The sequence below is a fragment of the Vanessa atalanta genome, chromosome 21 (genome assembly GCF_905147765.1).
Source record: "Vanessa atalanta chromosome 21, ilVanAtal1.2, whole genome shotgun sequence".
In the NCBI taxonomy this organism is placed as follows: Eukaryota; Metazoa; Arthropoda; class Insecta; order Lepidoptera; family Nymphalidae; genus Vanessa; species Vanessa atalanta.
In genome coordinates this window covers 2,142,342-2,163,291 of record NC_061891.1, presented here as the reverse complement: position 1 = coordinate 2,163,291, position 20,950 = coordinate 2,142,342, and the positions used below count along the sequence as shown (strand labels likewise).

Genomic DNA, 20,950 nt, shown 5'->3' with positions numbered 1-20,950 from the left:
CGGGAGAAAACTTATTAGGGATCTAAGAAGCTACGACAAAGGGTCCTTGAAGCAGCTCATCAACGAGATCCTGGAATAGTCGCCATGAAAACTCGTCTCCGAACTAAAGTATGGCCAAAAATAGATAAAGATGCTGAGAATCGAATCAAAGCTTGTTGAACAACTAGCTCAGTCGATCCTAAGGATGCTCCACAACACTAACGTTTTACTAATAAAACTATTAGGTGCCACTGGTAACCATGTTTAATCAAAAAATTTATAAATGCTATATGCAAACAATTAGCGAATCTTGCCATCGCGATTCAGAATTATCTACAATTTGACATAACGCCATTTAGTATTTACAAGATGAAATATGTACATTAATTACGTATACATACATCGCCCCCCAAGGGTAAAGTGCAACTTTGTCCTTTAACATAACATATATTAATAATAATATTTAATAATAAAACAAACAGAACTAATAAAAATAATAATGTTAGAATTTTAGTTCTTTGTTACAGGCAAGAAACACAACTTAGATATTGGTCTTTTTAATGTTCCATTTTTAGTTTTAAGACTAACTACTCTGACAATATTGTCTGCACCAGAATGAGTAGCTATGACTCTACCATAGAGCCAGCGACATGGAGGTAAATTATCCTCCTTTACTAAAACGATGTTCCCGATATTAGTTTGAGGATTGTTATTAACAGCCCATTTATAGCGTTGTAAAAACCGATTAAAATACTCTTTTGTCCACTTTCGCCAAAAGGTGTGCAACATTATTTGAGTGTGTTGCCATCTTCTCAGAGTGCTTATAGATATTTCTAATCACACTTTACACTTTTACAGTTTCTAATTCAGTTTAAAAATCTTTTGGCTTATAATTAATGGGTTCACAAGAAATGAATTTCGGCACACGAAACCATAACTCATTATTCACCAGATCAGGTGGTTTAATTTCTCGAGATGCATAATCAGCTGGATTTTCCTTCGAAGTCACATGACACCACGTCTGCGGATCTAAGCTACTTAATATTTCAGGCACTCGATTCGCTACAAAAACATTCCATCTGCTTGGGTGACTATTTAGCCACGCAAGTACAATTGTGGAGTCGGTCCACGCATGAAGATTGTGTTCGAGCCAAATAAAACCTCCTTGCTATATACAAATTAATTACGGCGAGACGTCATGTTTGAAAAAGGATTGCGCTTGGAGACTTGGACGTCAAAAGAATAAGAATTATTTTTTTTTACATAAAATATTATTGTTATTGAGATTAAATTCGTTATTCAAGAGCAAAATACTCTTCTCATTTCTCCATCTTTAACATTGGCGCGATCATTTGGTGACCCCGACGTGATCTTTACCGAACAATCCACCTACCGTAATACCTATCGAAAAACGAAGCCAAGACTATTCGCCCTCCAGGACACCGCCAGCATCCAGCTGCAGCCATCCGAGGAAAATACGTCTTCAATCCTTCATAATAAATTCTTTTAATTCGATTTGTGTGAAAACGATAGACGATAATGTTTTTTAGTCAACTCACATATTCAAATAATTATTATACAAATTACAGAAATAAACATCTATAAGTCCGGAATTGGTTGTAAAATCGTGGCGAGTGTCGCAGAATCTCGCTCCTACATACAATTGCAAGCGTGTTGTCAGAGACCGGCCGGCTGCGAAACCGATTCGTAACGGGATTCACGTAAAGTACAAATTCAATAATTATATTGTTACATTTGTTTTGTAAAAAAACTGTTACTTAATTGTGCGTTGTTTTCGCCGTTAAAATGAGTAAGTTAAAGGATCTTGTTAGACAAAGAGCAACCATTAGAGGTAGATTAACTCTTTTTGATAAATATTTAACACCATTAATGGAATGTAAAGAATTTAATGCGGTACAATTAAACGAACTTCGTTTAAGATGTGACAAGTTGCGTGACCTTTCAAGCTGTTTTGAGGATATACAATCACAGATAGAATTATTAGAAGATGATACGTCAAAGCAGCTTGAGGAACGCGATATAACGGAGAATTTATTTTATAATTTAATTGCCAAAGCTCAGTCTTTGTTGGAGTATTTTGAAAACAAGAACAAAGATGAAAATGCATCCAATAATACAAATAAGGGTCGTAATAGCTTAATGAAGTTGCCTCCTTTAAAAATACCTCCTTTTAGTGGTACGCCAAACCAATGGCTTTCCTTTAGAGATACATATATATCACTTATTCATAATAATGATTCTATAGAAGATATAAACAAATTTCATTATTTAAAATCGTACTTAGAAGGTTCTGCTGGTTCTGTCATATCGTCTATTACTGTGTCTTCGAGTAATTATTCAATCGCATGGAATCTTTTATGCCAACGGTATGACAACAAGCGTCTCTTAATAAATGAACACATTAAGGGATTGTTTTCAATTCAACAGCTACATAAAGAAAGTGAGCACGGCATACATGAGTTAATTGATACTTTATCCAAAAACTTAAACGCCTTAAATTCTTTAGGCGAACCTACTGATAAGTGGGACACTTTAATAATTTATATGGCCTTGGGGAAGCTTGACAGTGTAACAGCGCGTAAATGGGAAGAATTTAGAAGTGACTTGGATTCACCCTCATTAGAAGAATTTTATTCTTTCCTTCGCCAGCGAGCTACAGTCTTAGAAACTGTTAAGGCAGGTAAGTTTAATAATAATGAAAGACGACATATCTTGCCACATACAAAATCATTTATTGCTTCATCCTCCGTCGAATATAATCTTAAACAGAAGAAATGTCCACTTTGTAACCAAGATCATAGAATTTTTGAATGCCTTAAATTTAAAACATTACCTGTCGAGGAACGCTTAACTAAAGTATTCATCATGAAATTATGTAGTAATTGTCTCCGCAGAGGTCATCAATCATATCAATGTAGATTGAATGGCTGCAGGATCTGTCACAAAAAACACAACACATTATTACATAAACAAAGTTCTTTACAATCCACTCAAAATAATCATCTAACTACTACAAATACAAAACCTAATAATGAACACGCTACAAATACTAATGAAATTAACTCATCTGAGGCTGTAGTTGACTCCACGACTTCCGGACCCTCCACTTTAGTTTCTATGTCAGCCGTTTCCACCAATCAAGCTCTTCTTTCAACAGCGTTGGTCAAGGTAACGTGCAATGGCAAAACATTTATTTTGAGGGCTTTACTGGACTCTGGTAGCCAATCATCATTCATTAGCGAAAGAGCACAAAAGGATATTGGGTTACTTAAAAATAAAAATTATCATCATTGTGTTTCCGGGATTGGCCACACTGTGTTAAAAGTTACGGAGCATTGCACTATCCATTTGCGCTCCATGCATAATTCCTTTAACACAAAAATTAATTGCTTTGTTTTACCTAAAATAACTGAACACCTGCCTCATGTCGCAGTGAATATACATGATTTAGGCATTCCTAACAATATTCAATTGGCTGATCCTAACTTTTATCAACCTAGACAAATTGATTTACTTTTGGGCGCTGATATATTCTGGGACTTAATAAGGTCTGCTAGAATACATTTAGGGCCTAAAAGACCAATACTACAGGACACATATTTAGGTTGGATAGTGGCTGGTTCCTTTTCGGGTGCATTTTATAGGAACAGTAGCTCTAACATACAGTGTAGCTTTAACTATTTCTCGTCTAAAATTATACGGTGCCCTGTTGTCAGCACGCTTAAGCAACAAGGTACTGAATACGTTACGTTGTAAGATTGATTTGGTGTGCCATTGGACAGATTCAACAACAGTGCTGGGTTGGTTGGCATAAGTCTACTGACTTAAATACTTTTGTTGCCAACCGCGTATTAAAATATAAGAACTGACATCAGTAGGTGTATGTTCCTGGCGAAATGAATCCAGCAGACCTAGCATCTCGAGGTGTAAACCCAAAATCGTTACACTCCAGTAAGCTATGGTGGGAGGGTCCGTCATTTCTTACTGAAAATTCAACCAGCACCCATTAACACAACCATTATTCATGACTTACCTGAAAGGAAAAATAAAAAAATAATAACTACATTACAATCAATTACACATACAAAGTCAAATACATTAGAAATTATACATTTTGAAAGATTTTCAAAATTCACAATTCTGCAAAGGTCTCTCGCCTATGCTCTGCGATTTATTTATAATACAAAACATAAACACTGCAAACTTACAGGACCTTTGACAACAAACGATTTAAATAAATCGTTAAGTATATTAATAAAACAACATCAAAGCTTATGTTTTTTAGAAGAAATTAGATTACTCGAAAATCAACAAATCTTACCTCCAAAGTCTCGTATTTTGTCCTTAACTCCATTTATAAACCAAGAAGGCATTATTTGTGTAGGAGGCCGGATTCATAATTCAAGTGAACCTTACGAGAAGAAACATCCCATTCTTTTAGATTCAAGTAATCATTTTTGCAAATTGTTATTTACACATTATCACAAAACACTTACATGCAGGTCCGCAGCTGTTACTTAGCACATTAAGAGACAAGTTTTGGCCTTTAAGAGGTAGAATATTAGCTAGAAGTACTGTCAATAATTGTAGACTGTGCAGAATCATGAAAGCACAAGGTTCAAATCCTATCATGGGAAACTTACCTGTCATGAGAGTTACTCCAAGTTTCCCATTTCACGTTGGTGGTGTCGACTTCGCCGGGCCATTTTACATTACTGATCGTAAGGGACGCGTCTGTAAAATTTCAAGGTGCTACTTATGCTTATTCAACGTATGTTTCTCAACTAAAGCCTTGTACCTTGAGTTAGCAAGCGAACTCTCCACTGATGTGTTCATGTTGTGTCTGAGACGTTTTGTATCTCGTAGAGGAAAGCCGTTGGAATTGTATTGAGACAATGGCACTAATTTTGTCGGCGCAAACAACGAGATTAGAACGTTCTTAAAATCAAATAACGAAAGTATTTCTGGTTTCGCAGCCGATGAAGGCATTAAATTTAAATTTTCACCGGCATATTCTCCACATTTTGGGGGACTCTGGGAAGTAGGCGTCAAATGCGCGAAATACCATTTAACTCGTATATTAGGTGACAAACATTTAACTTTCGAAGAGTTGTCTACCCTCTTCACACAAATTGAAGCCATCCTAAATTCCAGACCTTTAACTCCCATTTCCTCTGATCCAAATGATCTATATCCTTTGACTCCCGCACACTTCCTGATTGGCCGACCTCTGACATCATTACCGTCAGATAATATGCTGGATGTAAAGCCGAACAGACTTAACCGCTACCAGAGCTTGGAGAAGATGCGGCAGCACTTCTGGGACCGTTGGAGGAATGAATATTTAAGCGAACTACAGCAGAAACATAAATGGCGAATCAACAAACGAGGATTAAAAGAAGGAGATTTGGTCGTCATCAAAGAGACCAATGCACCTCCTTTAAAATGGCGCATGGCCCGGGTTCACAAATTATACCCGGGTTCTGACGGAGTGTCGAGAGTAGTGGACGTTATCACTTCAAAGGGCATCGTTCGTCGGGCTATTCATAATCTCTGCCTACTACCTGAGCTTACACGAAATCCTGAGGACTTCGAGCGGGGGGAGGATGTTCGAGCCAAATAAAACCTCCTTGCTATATACAAATTAATTACGGCGAGACGTCATGTTTGAAAAAGGATTGCGCTTGGAGACTTGGACGTCAAAAGAATAAGAATTATTTTTTTTTACATAAAATATTATTGTTATTGAGATTAAATTCGTTATTCAAGAGCAAAATACTCTTCTCATTTCTCCATCTTTAACATTGGCGCGATCAGATTGTGTTTTTCAATTTTCATGACTCTTGCAACTTCGATTATCAACCTTGTAAGCAAAACAGCTCCACACAATTCTAAACGAGGTATTGAGACCTGCTTTACTGGTGCCACCTTTGTTTTAGCAGTAACCAAAGACGTGTTGACCTTTCCTTCAGAATCAATCACACGGACGTACACCGCTGCTGCATATGCTGTTTTGGATGCGTCGCAAAATCCGTGTAATTCAACTAAATTATCATTTGACTTTGTCCCAACCCACCTTGGTAAGCGAATATTACCTAATACAATCTGTTCTTCACGGTAAGTTAACCATTCTTGTAATAAATTTTCTGGAATTTCCTCATCCCAATTCAATCCTGCCAACCACAGCTTTTGTATCATTACCTTTGCTATGATAATGCTTGGCCCTACCCACCCAAGTGGATCGTAGAGTCGTGAAATATCAGATATAATTTTTCTTTTCGTTAGAGGTTGCTGCAAATGAGGAAGGCTTACTGCGTAGCGGAAGGTGTCATCACTGCGGTTCCAAGTAAGTTCCAAAATTTTTGTTATTTCATTTTCTTTTATTTTTATTTCTTCCTTTATATCATTTTCCCTATTTTCCTTTTGATTCATCTCCATTACTAGGCTATCATCATTGCTATTCCACTTTTGTAATGAAAACCCTGCTTTTCCCAATAGTTCGTTCATTTCCACAAATACTTGTTTACCTTCTTCGCAGGTTTGAACCCCCGTCATAAGATCATCTACATAAAAATCGTTGAACACTCTTTCGACTGCCAACGGATAATCAGTACTATGATCATGAGCAACTTGTTGAAGAGCCTTTACTGCTAGATATGGAGCAGAAGATGTGCCGAAAGTAACTCGAGTATGCCTATAATATTTTATAGGCTCGTTTTTATTATTTCTCCACAGTATTCTCTGACAATCTGCATCTTGCCTTTCCACTTTAACTTGCCGATACATCTTTACGATGTCAGCTGACATACAAATTGGTGAACACCTCCACTGCATGATTATATGCCGCAACTCTGGCTGCAAGGTAGGTCCAACCAACAACTGATCATTGAGTGATAGGTTGTTTTTGCCTTTGCAGGATGCATCGTAAACAATTCTGACCTTCGTAGTTTCTTTATCATTTCTGACAGCGGCGTGATGTGGTTAGTATATAGCCCTCGGATTATTTATGTCTTCTGGTGGTACTTCTTCCATGTGATCCAGTTTAAGATATTCACATATTACCTCCTGATATTTTGTTTTCAGAATCGGGTCTTTGCTGAACTTGACTTCTAACGATTTAGGACGTTTTTCGGCTATGTCTCTAGATCGTGTGACTTCGGGATATCCATTTTTGAAAGGAAGCCGAACTATATACCGCCCATTGGAATCTCTTTTGGTGGTCTGAGTGAAAAGTTGTTCGCAAAGCCTTTCTTCCTCTGTAAACATGCTGGATTTTTGTTTCGGAACGTCTGATTCAAATTCCCAAAATTTCTTCAATAAATCCTCACTTTCGCAGCAATGCATTACACTTATACGAGATGAGGGCTTGATGTTGCAGCTTACAGTACCGGACAGAATCCAGCCGAGACTGGTTGCTTGTGCTATCAGCGTTCCTTCAGGATTTTTCTTCATACCTTCCTGCAGAATTACTCCATATACGTCCGCACCCAAGAGAAGATCGATATGATTTGAATTGAAGTACTCCGGATCAGCTAGCACTAAACCTTCAAGTTCCTGCCATTCTTTGGCTTCCACTCTTCTAGTTGGCAAGAGGGATGTTATATTCTTTAAAACGTGTGCTTTTATTAAAATTTTAAAATCTGGTTTGTACCGAGACTTTATTTCCATGGTGACCATAGTCTAAGAGACTATTGCCTAATTTCCTCCCAGCCCTGCTATCTGACTGGTAAAACCAGTTTTCTTTAAACCCAAATATTGTACCGTAGATTCGGTTACAAATGAAGCCTGCGACCCCTGGTCTAGGAGCGCCCGAATGCTGTACTCATTACCATTCCTACATATAGTCTTGACTAAAGCCGTGGCAAGTAGCACTTGTTGTTGTTTCTTACCGGCTGCAACACAAGACGCCATATAGGATGATGGAGCGGCATTCGAAGATGAGGTTGTGGCACCTTCTGAAGAATTAACAACACACTCAGTCTTGTTTTCCTCAGATGAATTAGCATCCTTAGGATGCAATAGCGAATGATGAGTCCGCTTGCAAATACTACACCTAACAGGTGTCCGACACTCCTTGGCAGAGTGATTGCTTCCTAAACAATTGAAGCAAACATTATTGTCATAAACAAATTTACGACGAGATTCAACAGTCTCTTTATGGAACATTTTACATTTACTTAATTTATGACCTTCCGAACATAACGGACATGTTACAGAACTTGCAACATGAAGTGTTTTTACATTACAATTATTTTGAAATTTGTTTTCTGGTTTTGAAACCGGGCCCAAAAACTCGATAGCGCGAAATCTATTTGTTAAAAATTCTTTAAATTGAGTATAGGTGGGAAGTTCGTCTGACGAAATATTCGATGATACACTAAACTCCCACTGACGTCGAGACTCTGGATCCAATTTCAAAGTAAGGATATGAATTATTAAAACATCCCAGCTATTTACATCTATAACTAGATTTTTGAGAGTAACAAACCATCATTAGTGGTATTAACTAGATCTTTTAATGCATTCGCCGACTCGAATGACATATTCTTTTGGCTAAAGAGTCGTTTTAAAACGTGGTAACAGATGTATTTTTTATTGTTATACCTTTCCTCTAGTAACTGCCAGCACCTTTCAAAATTAGACTCTTGAATTGGCATATGCCTCAAGAGTTGCTCCGCTTCACCCGCAAGATGTCCCTTCAAATAATGTAACTTTTGTACATTGTCTAAAGATACATTTTGAATTATTAAAGATTTGAAAAGATCTTTAAAAGAAGCCCATTCTGAGTAAACTCCTGAAAAGGTAGGAATATTAATTTTGGGTAATTTTACCTGAGCAGCTCTTGTGCTTACATTGTCAGATCCACTTCCACATTGTGTCATATTAAACTCTACCAACTTAGACTTTAATTCACATTTGTATTCCAAATAAATTTCCTCAGTTTCATTATATTTATCAGACGTTACATAATTTGAAGAATTTAAAATTTTAGGTTCGTAATTTCTCATTAAATCCTTATGACCACATAAGAATTCAAGCCACAATTGATCAATAGCCTCTAACCTTCCTTCTATATAAGCCTTTGTTAACCGGTCTTTAGGGCTTTTCTTAAAATTCAACCTTGATTTACACATACGCGAACATAAATCATATTGAAAGTTGATTAGAGACTCCATTTTAATAAACTAAAAATAAATTATTTCTAAGTGTTTTAGTATTAGCTCAAACTGAAATCGAACATGGATTCCCCGTACTTTCAATTTATGTAAAATTATTCTAAGTCAAATATACAATTTTTTCTAAATTTATTAAATACTAAGAATACTAAGAAAATTAATAAAATATTTTCTGAGTTTATATCTTCTTTTTTCAAATTATTGTAATTTTAAATGTACTCACAGTTTCACTTTTTATATTTACTGCACTCTATCCACAATATATTGGTGTGAATTCCAAACTTCCTGCTTCCCCTTGGAGTAGTAGGGCTCCGATGACCACCACTCACTCCCGGTAGCTCGAAGCGCGTTGACTTCACTGGGTCTCAGTAAGGTCCTGGGCAACTACGTCGATGGCTTCTTGTCAGTACCGCTCCTAGGTACTCGTCAGCAGCAGCAGAGATTCAGCCGTCCCACTTGCGTTTGTAACGGCGATCCACCTTGCTCCGTATCCGAAGACTTTCACTTTCCTCCTGGTGATGTCTGATGAGACACTATCCGGCTCGAAGGACCATGAACAACTCGCTCAGTCGATCCTAAGGATGCTCCACAACACTAACGTTTTACTAATAAAACTATTAGGTGCCACTGGTAACCATGTTTAATCAAAAAATTTATAAATGCTATATGCAAACAATTAGCGAATCTTGCCATCGCGATTCAGAATTATCTACAATTTGACATAACGCCATCTAGTATTTACAAGATGAAATATGTACATTAATTACGTATACACTTGTAGAGAATGCACGCTTGTCTCTGCACCTAATCCACCACGGATAAACACACTGTAATGGATGTTAATGGTGGAGATATAAGAATAAGGAATGATACAACTGGAAAAGAATATCGAAGGAATGTAATCCATCTCAAGAGAGTAGAAAACGGCGAATGGAGTATTGTTAACTAGCTGGTGGTGGTGGTAGAAAAAAACTAACATTATGACATAAATATTTTTTGAGTCGCATTTGAAAAATATAACTGCTTGACAATATTTTAACATAAGAAAATTGGCAATATAATAAATATACGGTAATTAGGCACTGCAGAACCCTGATCATAGGCCTATAGTTATCTAGCTACTACAGTATGCTCTTATAACATGATTAACGATTTTTTTCCTTCAGCATAAACATGCAGATTTTTTGCTTTAGAAACACGTGAGCAAGCCACATAGAGCTGACCGTGAGAAAAACATGGCGTGCCTAAATGTATGCCTGCTACCTTTAAGGTTTGACCCTGCGATTTGTTGATCGTCATTGAAAATGCGACTTTTAACGGGAACTGCAGGCGTTTAAAATTGAATGGCAAGTTATTGGGTATGATTGGGATGCGCGGTATAATAACATTGTCTCCCTTGGCTTCTCCAGTTAAAATTGTGGCCTTCACAATGTGCCTTCCTAGTTCAGTAACTCGCAACCGAGTACCGTTGCATAATCTTGGCGCGTCCAGGTTACGCATCAACAAAACAGGTTCACCTACCTTTAATTCCAATTTGTGTGATGGTACTCCGGACAACTCTAAAGAATTAAGGAACTCTACGGGATAATTTGTTGTGTCATCAGATGACATAACTGTGTCAATAGAATTGTACACTGAAGTTTCGGTGTTTATTTCGGCCAAGATTTTTTTATATATTTTCGTAATAGTCTCATTTTTCGGTGCTAGTATGGTTCTTTCACACAACCAATTTTCGTCAACAATGTTTTGTTGCATATTCGGAAAAACTTTTTCAATAAGTTCGTCTTCTGACTCCACAGCATGACAAAATTGCTGTGTGAAAGGAATCATACCATCTTGGTCGGTGCCTAAGAGGCCTTCACCAATTTCTAGCAGTTTCTGAGCATATGCTCCTGATGCGATATCGCTGAATAACTGGACTCGCATGTTAGTGGTAAGATAAAGCTTTTCAACTTTAGACCAAAGATATTTTAAGCTTTAAGACATGCATTAATTTCATCTGCTGCAGTACCTCTCTCGATAACCGGTAAAGTCTGTCTAAAATCCGCTGCCAGTAACGCTACCACACCACCCATCAACTTTCGATTGCTTTGAATGTCTTGTAGACAGCGATCAAGCGCCTCAATTGCGCGCTTGTGTGACATAGTGCACTCGTCCCACACGATCAGCTTACATTGTTGCAACAGGGCGCCGCGGGCACTGCTCTTACTAATGTTGCACGTTGGGGTTTCTTCGCTTGCCAGATTTAGAGGTAATTTAAAAGACTGTGGATATGTCACGAGTGTAAAAATAAATTAACAAAAGGGGATAACACTAATACCCCTATGCGTACGGTTGAGCAAGTGGATACTGAAAATTTCGAATCTTCTAACATTTCTATGCGTAGGGGCCATCAGAAGACTAACAGCTCTGTTTCGGAACATTCCTTTAAAGATATGAACGAATCATGCGTGAGTACACCGATAAGTGACATTGAAAATTGATGCCTCTACTCAGACGTGAGATTCAAAGTGCAGTGTCGGAGGCGGTTAAAAATGCAGTTAAGTCATATTTCTCAATAGAATTCGATTCGATAAAAAGCCAATTGAGTATGCTTAAGGAATTGTAATCTACGATAGAATTCATAAGCGCTGATTACGATAAAATTAAAACTGATCTCAAAACCTATGAAAATAAAGTAATTGTACTAGCTCAGGAAAACGTTAAACTATCAGGGATGATTTCTGATTTATCTAATCTAGAGGTAAATGGGGTGCCTGAAAGTAAATCGGAGAACTTACTGTCTGAAATCAAACAACTCACGTCTACTGTTTCAGTTCCATTGGGAGATAACGATATTATTAGCTGTGTCAGAGTGAGAAAAATGGATGATACCAGCAGTCGGCCTCGCGCTATTATTGCAAAGCTTAGTAGTACTAGAGCGAGAGATGAGATATTAGCAGCCGTTTCAAGGTTTAATACTACCTAGGTTTCGGATCCAAGAAATTGGCTGTATATGTGTCGGAACACTTACCACCACACCTTAAGTATCTACATGCCCGCACAAGACAAGTAGCGCGGGAGAAGCTTATAAAGTATGTATGCTTATGGTGCGTAATGGACGCATCTTTATTAGGAAAAATGACACATCACCAGCTAAGCAAATTCGTAGCATTGAGACCTTAGACCATATTTAATTTAAAGAAAAATAGAGTTTAAGACCGTAAATTAAAAAATCTCATTCACAATTTATTATCAAAATGTCCGTGGTTTGAAAACCAAACTACCAGATATAAAGCTGGCTTCTCTGAGAAACAACTACGAAATAATAGTGTTAACTGAAACTTGGTTGGATGATTCAATCAATGATAAAGAAATTGCTTAGTCAATAATATGTACAGGCTAAATACGAGAAGTGAACATGCATACTTATCTGCTATTGACAAGCAAAACATGTACCTGTGGCATCAACGCATGGGCCATTTGAATTTTGAATGTCTGGAGCAATTAGTAGATAACACAGAAGGTGTACAATTATTGAAGAAAGATAATAAAGTAACATGTGTCACATGTTTACAAGGAAAACAAACACGCTTCCCTCTAAAGCAAAGTGAAACCAATTCTACAAAGATACTTCAATTGGTGCATTCTGATATCTGTGGTCCGATGGAGACAAGCTCGCTTGGTGGTGCCAAATACTTTATGACTTTAATTGATGACTACTCAAAGAAAGTGTTCGTTTATTTTCTTAACAAGAAATCTGATGCACTAGAAAAATTTAAAGAATTCAAGTGTTAAGTGGAGAAACAACTGGAATGCAGTATAAAGTGCCTTCGTTCTGATAATGGTCTGGAATATGTGAATGCTAATTTTTCTGTGTTCTTAAAAACTGCTGGAATAGTTCATCAAACCACCACTCCGTACACTTCAGAGCAAAATGGAGCGGCAGAGCGTATGAACAGAACATTAGTTGAAAAGGCAAAGTGCTTGTTAATTAACGCCAAGTTATGTAAAGGATACTGGGCTGAATCGGTACACACGGCTGCTTATTTAATCAACAGATCTCCAACTCCGTCACACAACTACAAAACATCAGAAGACATGTGGTCCGGAAGCAAACGAAATATTAGTCACTTAAGAATATTTGGGTGTCAGGCAATGATTCATCTTCCCAAAGAAAAAAGAAGAAAGTGGGACCCAAAAGCACAAAAGGCAATATTCGTTGGCTATTGTGATCATACGAAAGGATTTAGATTTATAATTCCTGGCTCCAAAATCGTAATCAAAAGTAGAGATGCAGTCTTTCTTGAAACTACAGTAGAGAGAAATTATGTGTCAGAGGTTTGATACAGGATAGCTCAATGTGTGAATCATCATCTGAACCATCTGATAATTCCACATCTGAGAGCTCTGATGACACATTAAAATCTGGGAGTACTGACTACTATTCCGAACAAGATCACAGTACAGACAGTGACTACGTACCAAACCAGAAAATTGAAGTACCCTCTCACTCCAACATAACATTGAGATCAAGAAATAGAGAATTAGCCTCAAAGCAAAAGGATTATCAAGAAAAAGGTTACCTGTGCTGTAGTGAAGATAATTCTGTATCACTAAACTATAATGAGGCTATCAAATCACCTGAATCTGAAAATTGGAAACATTTAATAGAAAAAGAACTAGAATCTCATAAGCAAAATGGAACATGGGTATTGGTAGAAAAGCCCCAAAATGCAAAGCCTATCGGATGCAAATGGGTTTTTCGAATCAAAGATGAACCAACAGGCCCTCGTTACAAAGCTCGTTTGTGTGCAAAAGGCTATGCACAAAAGGACGGTATCAATTATGATGAAACTTTCTCACCAACAGTCAGGTATAAAAGCTAGAAATAATTCAATTTGATGTAACTACTGCTTTTCTGTATGGCGAGTTAAAAGAAAACATTCTGATGACAGCACCTGAGGGACTAAACTGCAAGCCCAATATGGTAAGTAAACTTGTAAAATCATTATATAGATTAAAACAGGCACCCAGATGCTGGAACACCAAATTTAGTTCAGTTCTCAATAAGTTTGGTTTTGAGAAAAGCCAAGCTGATCAGTGTGTTTATATTGGGACAATAAATAATCTCAAATGTTACCTGTGCCTTTATGTTGACGATGGACTTGTGTTCTGTAAAGATAAATCTGCAATGATGGAAGTAATTCATGAATTACAAACAAACTTCGAAATAAAAGTATTCTCTGAGGTAACAAATTTTGTAGGGATGCAAATTGAGAAAAATAACTTTATCCTTATTCATCAGACTAAATATATTAATCAATTCTTATGGAAAATCAACATGCAGGATGCCAACCCTAACTATGTACCTGCTGACCCAAATGTGAAGTTGCAGAAACCTGATAATGCAACCAAGAAAAATTATCCTTACCGAGAAGCAATCGGATCACTGATACATGCAGCAACAGTGAGCAGACCAGATATATTGCTTGCTGTGAACCAGATGAGTCGATACATACATTCCTATGATGACTCACATTGGAACGCTGTAAAGAAAATACTCAAATACTTGAAAGAGACAAAAAGCTATGGAATATGCTACACATCTAACTCTAACAGTACTGATTTAACTGGATACAGCGATTCAATTTTGCTAATGACCTGGAACAGAGACGCTTAATAACAGGCTATGTTTTACTCAAAAGTGGAGCAGCTGTTTCTTGGTCTTCTCAACGTCAGCCTGCCGTGGCTTTATCTACGACCGAAGCAGAGTTCATGGCTGCTTGTGCAGCAACCAAAGAAGCCATGGCTTAGACAGTTACTCATTGATATAGGTGAATTTAGTCAAAAATCTGTGTGTATAAATATGAATAATCAGAGTGCAATAAATGTGATTAAAAACAGTGAATTTCATAAGCGATGTAAACACATTGATATCAAGTATAACTTTATAAAAGAAAAATACTATGAAAATATAATTAGTCTTAACTATGTACTCACTCACAGTCAGTACGCTGATATGTTTACAAAAGCCCTGCCAAAAGATAAATTTATATTTATGAGAAATAATATTGGAATGTCAAAACTTGTTAATTAATTTGTACTAGTGCAGTATAGTTATGTTTATGTTTATTTATTTCTATACTCTTTATTGCACACCAATATAGACAAAAATAATAGGAGTACAACAAAAACAAAGAAAAGAAAAATGTACAATAGGCGGCCTTATCGCTAATGTTGTATAGTATTAAATTGTTATTATTGTAAGGAAAGTTCAGAAAAGTTTTAACTATTAATGTACTATATAAAACCTTCGTATCTATGTAAAACTGATGAAAGGCTTGAATTTGGTAGGAGTGTTAAATTATAAGTTATCTATAGCCAACTATGTAGTCTGTGGTAAATTTCGCGCCTTTTTCTTTCTTCTTAGCATAACTCTGCTCTGTGACACAATAAAGACTGTTTGTTATAATCAAAACTTTTATTACAAAAAGGCAAATCCACTATGTACTTTAACATCATGAAGAAAGAAAAAATATTTAAAAAGTTATATCTGGAAATTTAGTAGACCGTGAAACTTGTAGTTGCACAATCCACGAAAACATGGAGCTTCAACTTGCTGGGACTGCTTTGTTGTGATCGATATTCTGAAAGATGTCTAGAGAGAAAATGTGATAATTGTAGCTCAAAAACTTTGGCTTATACAGAATTCGATAACTCAAAACCAATATAAATAAAACAGTGGGTGAGTAAGAAAGAGTCTATAACAGATCTGATAACGAAGAAAAAAAGGATTTGTCATAAAATGTAAAATAGAAAAACAGGAAATGTCACCTAGAATTGCCATTACAAAACTTGAAAATGATATTGTTAAATTTTTCCGTATTACACCAGTACAATGCCATTAAGCAATTGAAAGGGTCTTTATCTGAAACCGATACCGGGTTGGGTTTAGAATAATCCTCCACGATTTTGGCGAAACAAATTGTTGTATATGTTAGAGGATTGGTCCCTGATTACAACAATACCACTCGCGTCCTGCGAAACTGCACCATTTTCGAGAAACTTAAGAAAAACTATCATAACCTATACACACGGAAATATGTCAAATAGAACGTAATATCAGTGTAAGAGCAGGCTAAGTGACATATTTTGTTCAAGTTCGACAAGGATGCAACATGACAGTGCTTGTCATATGTCAAAACGCTTAATTAATGTGTCAAACGTCAGATTGTGTTATGTAATAATTCGAATTTCATTCCGTTTGTACAAGCTAGCGCTGTACACGTACCTGTAAGTTCTTTGACACTTGACGTCACACAATTCGTATGACCCAGTTACGATCATTATGTTATTACATTTTTATATGTACTTTTAGTGTAATAAAGACGCTCCGTAGTATCGGTTGGCTTGACAAACATATGGTTTTCTTTGCTTGACGACAACCCCGAGTGCTCTCCGATCTACCTGACATCTGACATCTGACGAATTAAGTGAACGTGTTGTTAGTTAGCAACTAGCCCGTTCATTTTGGTCTTTCGAGCCGGATGATCTTGTATTTTTTAGTGTGAATAGCGCATCGGCTTAGTTGAACCTTGTAACCCAAGTTGAGACGGCGAAACGCGTAAAGGATACAAGGTCATTAAAACCCCCCAGCCTCTGGAATATCAGCCCAGGTTATCTGAACGTGACAGTGACTGTTAGTGAAGTGAACTTTATTCTTGTTAATCATGGAAGTTATTAATCGTCAATCAGAAATTATCAAAATCATCAAGAAGATCCACAAGAACTTTAACAAGGATCCTGCTACTAGGAAGACTGAAGCCTACATCCGCAAACGAGTACACACTTGACAGCCTTTGGACGGAATTTGATATTAACCATAACAACATTTTGGCAACAAAGCCTGATCCATCTGAAGAGTACATATCGAAAGATATTTACACTGACACCAAAATTCTGTATGAACGAATTAAAGCTGTCATTAAGAATTATTGTCCTCCGTCGGACGATGACGATGACGTGAAAAATTCTTCTACACAAGATCTGCTTAGTGAACAACGTACCAACTTCCGTGCGTTAAGCCAACAAATAAAGAACATCAATCTTGACAAACTGACGGAAAATGGGAGATGGAGGACGAATTAAAGAATCTGCAATTCCGATTGAAGAATATTGACACTTTGCACCTCAAAATTGACAACATATTAAATGGTGAAGATGCGGCGATACTATTTACAACACCTACAAATTCGTTCGAAATGGAAGCATCCTCAAGAAAATATGAAGGTTAAATGACATTGTTCTCATCAAAGAAGAGAACCTGCCACCGACGAAATGGGTTATGGGTCGAGTGATTGACGTTCATCCAGGAACGGATGGGCACATCAGAGTCGTGATGCTACGTACAAAGAGTGGAGAAATAAAACGACCCATAATCAAGTTGGTTCCACTTCCGGTAAACAATGAACATGACTTCTCAAAAATCACTTTGGAAAATGACAAACCCAAGAAAAATGACACCTCGATACCACGTACATTGCGAAAAAAACGAGGTCTGCCAACTACACTGATGAACATGGTACTTTTCCTGCTGATGCTTTTAACATCTACGATTGAAGCAAATGTCTACATCAAAAGCTTGAACAATAACACATTGTTCTTTGACAAAATCTCTGACGTACGAATCATACAGGACAAATGGAAACTTATTGCCTACTACAACATGACAACATATTGGCATAGTATTACCGCCGTTGAAAAATATATCTACTCGGTAAACAAAACCTGCAACAACGATCACTCATGTGCACCTGTTGTGACGCAATTCGCTCACGAGCTCACGAGCACCGTAAAAGAGCGAGAAGATCATTTACTTAAGCTATTTAAAAACCAAACATCATTGATCGAATCGGAGAATAATATCCTGAAAAGAAACGAACAAATTATGAACACTCAATTTGAGCATATCTACAAAAATCTGCGAGTAATATCTACTGAGATGCACCAAGTCGAAAAAGAACGACAAAGCACTCTACAGGCATACCATCTACTGTCATCTTTAATATCTGTTGATGTGATTATCTCCAACCTTCGGCGTACGCAGGACACTCTGCTTGACATCGTGACCGATATTTATAACGGCCGCCTGAACATACACTTATTAACTCCGGCAGAACTTACGCAACAATTAAATGTAATATTCGGCCATCTACAGGATGATGTTGTTGTTCCAACTGACAATTTTCGAGATATCTACGGTCTCTTACAAGTACGAGCTAAAGTGACTAGGAGATTCCTGATAATGGAAATCAAGATTCCCCTGCTAAACAGAGACCAATTTGAATTGAATGACGTCATATCGATACAATCAAATAAATTGTGAGGAATTTTATCTAAAATTCGATAAACTCTCAGTCTTTGTATAATTCTTTCCACATAGATTCTAACTCGAGCAATATCATATATTTTTTTGGGTTTCTTCTTTAGTAAATTCATTTTTATTTTGTAGAAATGGTGGCATAACTACTTTAATTTCTTTTCCACTGGTATCTATGATTCTTTTAATTTCAGGAAAACCTTTATCAGCTAGAACTAAACCTCCTATTTCTAACTTGTCAAGTAATCCATTCAACAGTCATTTGAGAATCAGTTTTCCTTCCACCAGCTACTTTAGATTTAAAACAAATTAATCCTCCTGGTGTAATTGCTATGACGACTTTTGCAGTAAATCCTTTTTTATAATGTGAGTAACAAGCGACACGATTATCTACTGCTGACGGTACTTCAATTCTAAATTCAGTGCAATCAATGATTACTCGTGTGTCACTATATGCTGGACTATTGACTAGTCAATCAACATCTACAAGTAGTCAAGACTTTGTTGGTATTTCATCAATTAAGAATGACCAACAACTACTAGATCTCGCTGGTGTGTCATTCAAAAGTTTTGATATTTTATTAAGAAGAATGACAATTGGGAAATATGCAGTTTCCAAAAAGGACCGGCTTTTAATTTTTTTGATGAAATTCAAAACTGGACTGACATTTTCAGCATTAAGTGTATTGTTTGGCATACGTAGAACCACAATCTCAAGAATATTTTATCATATTCTACAAGGTACTAGCAATTGCAACGGCTGATTTAGTCTTTTGGCCGAATAAAGCTATTGTTCAAGCTACAATGCCTGACTATTTTCGTCCAGCATATAGTGACACACGAGTAATCATTGATTGCACTGAATTTAGAATTGAAGTACCGTCAGCAGTAGATAATCGTGTCGCTTGTTACTCACATTATAAAAAAGGATTTACTGCAAAAGTCGTCATAGCAATTACACCAGGAGGATTAATTTGTTTTAAATCTAAAGTAGCTGGTGGAAGGAAAACTGATTCTCAAATGACTGTTGAATGGATTACTTGACAAGTTAGAAATAGGAGGTTTAGTTCTAGCTGATAAAGGTTTTCCTGAAATTAAAAGAATCATAGATACCAGTGGAAAAGAAATTAAAGTAGTTATGCCACCATTTCTACAAAATAAAAATGAATTTACTAAAGAAGAAACCCAAAAAAATATATGATATTGCTCGAGTTAGAATCTATGTGGAAAGAATTATACAAAGACTGAGAGTTTATCGAATTTTAGATAAAATTCCTCACAATTTATTTGATTGTATCGATATGACGTCATTCAATTCAAATTGGTCTCTGTTTAGCAGGGGAATCTTGATTTCCATTATCAGGAATCTCCTAGTCACTTTAGCTCGTACTTGTAAGAGACCGTAGATATCTCGAAAATTGTCAGTTGGAACAACAACATCATCCTGTAGATGGCCGAATATTACATTTAATTGTTGCGTAAGTTCTGCCGGAGTTAATAAGTGTATGTTCAGGCGGCCGTTATAAATATCGGTCACGATGTCAAGCAGAGTGTCCTGCGTACGCCGAAGGTTGGAGATAATCACATCAACAGATATTAAAGATGACAGTAGATGGAATGCCTGTAGAGTGCTTTGTCGTTCTTTTTCGACTTGGTGCATCTCAGTAGATATTACTCGCAGATTTTTGTAGATATGCTCAAATTGAGTGTTCATAATTTGTTCGTTTCTTTTCAGGATATTATTCTCCGATTCGATCAATGATGTTTGGTTTTTAAATAGCTTAAGTAAATGATCTTCTCGCTCTTTTACGGTGCTCGTGAGCTCGTGAGCGAATTGCGTCACAACAGGTGCACATGAGTGATCGTTGTTGCAGGTTTTGTTTACCGAGTAGATATATTTTTCAACGGCGGTAATACTATGCCAATATGTTGTCATGTTGTAGTAGGCAATAAGTTTCCATTTGTCCTGTATGATTCGTACGTCAGAGATTTTGTCAAAGAACAATGTGTTATTGTTCAAGCTTTTGATGTAGACATTTGCTTCAATCGTAGATGTTAAAAGCATCAGCAGGAAAAGTTCCATGTTCATCAGTGTAGTTGGCAGACCTCGTTTTTTTCGCAATGTACGTGGTATCGAGGTGTCATTTTTCTTGGGTTTGTCATTTTCCAAAGTGATTTTTTTTGCAAAAGAAGTGGAAAGGGTTACGTGATGGATTTGTAAGAGAAATGAAGAAAAAGAAAACCGCTCCGTCTGGATCAGGAGCCTCCGGCAAAACCAAATATATCTATTTTGAACGTTTGATGTTCCTCGAACGATCGACACGCAATAAAACAACTGATAGCAACATTAACACCACTCCTGCTGCAGCTGAAGAAGAAGACTTTTCTGGCGATGGGGAAGATGTAATGAGAC

At 36.9% G+C, this 20,950-nt stretch overlaps 2 protein-coding genes across 2 annotated transcripts; both read right to left on the bottom strand.

Moving 5' to 3' along the window:
• Positions 1-7,695: 7,695 nt before the first annotated feature.
• On the bottom strand, positions 7,696-11,102 carry LOC125072193. The gene is made up of 3 exons (XM_047682717.1): positions 10,400-11,102; positions 7,953-8,093; positions 7,696-7,892 (listed from the first exon to the last, which is right to left on the bottom strand). The coding sequence occupies exons 1-3, from the start codon at positions 11,100-11,102 to the stop codon at positions 7,696-7,698; spliced, it is 1,041 nt and encodes a 346-aa protein (XP_047538673.1).
• An 8,711-nt stretch (positions 11,103-19,813) lies between these two features.
• LOC125072191 lies at positions 19,814-20,620 on the bottom strand. Its single transcript, XM_047682716.1, has one exon. The coding sequence runs from the start codon at positions 20,618-20,620 to the stop codon at positions 19,814-19,816; it is 807 nt and encodes a 268-aa protein (XP_047538672.1).
• Between the last annotated feature and the right edge of the window lie 330 nt (positions 20,621-20,950).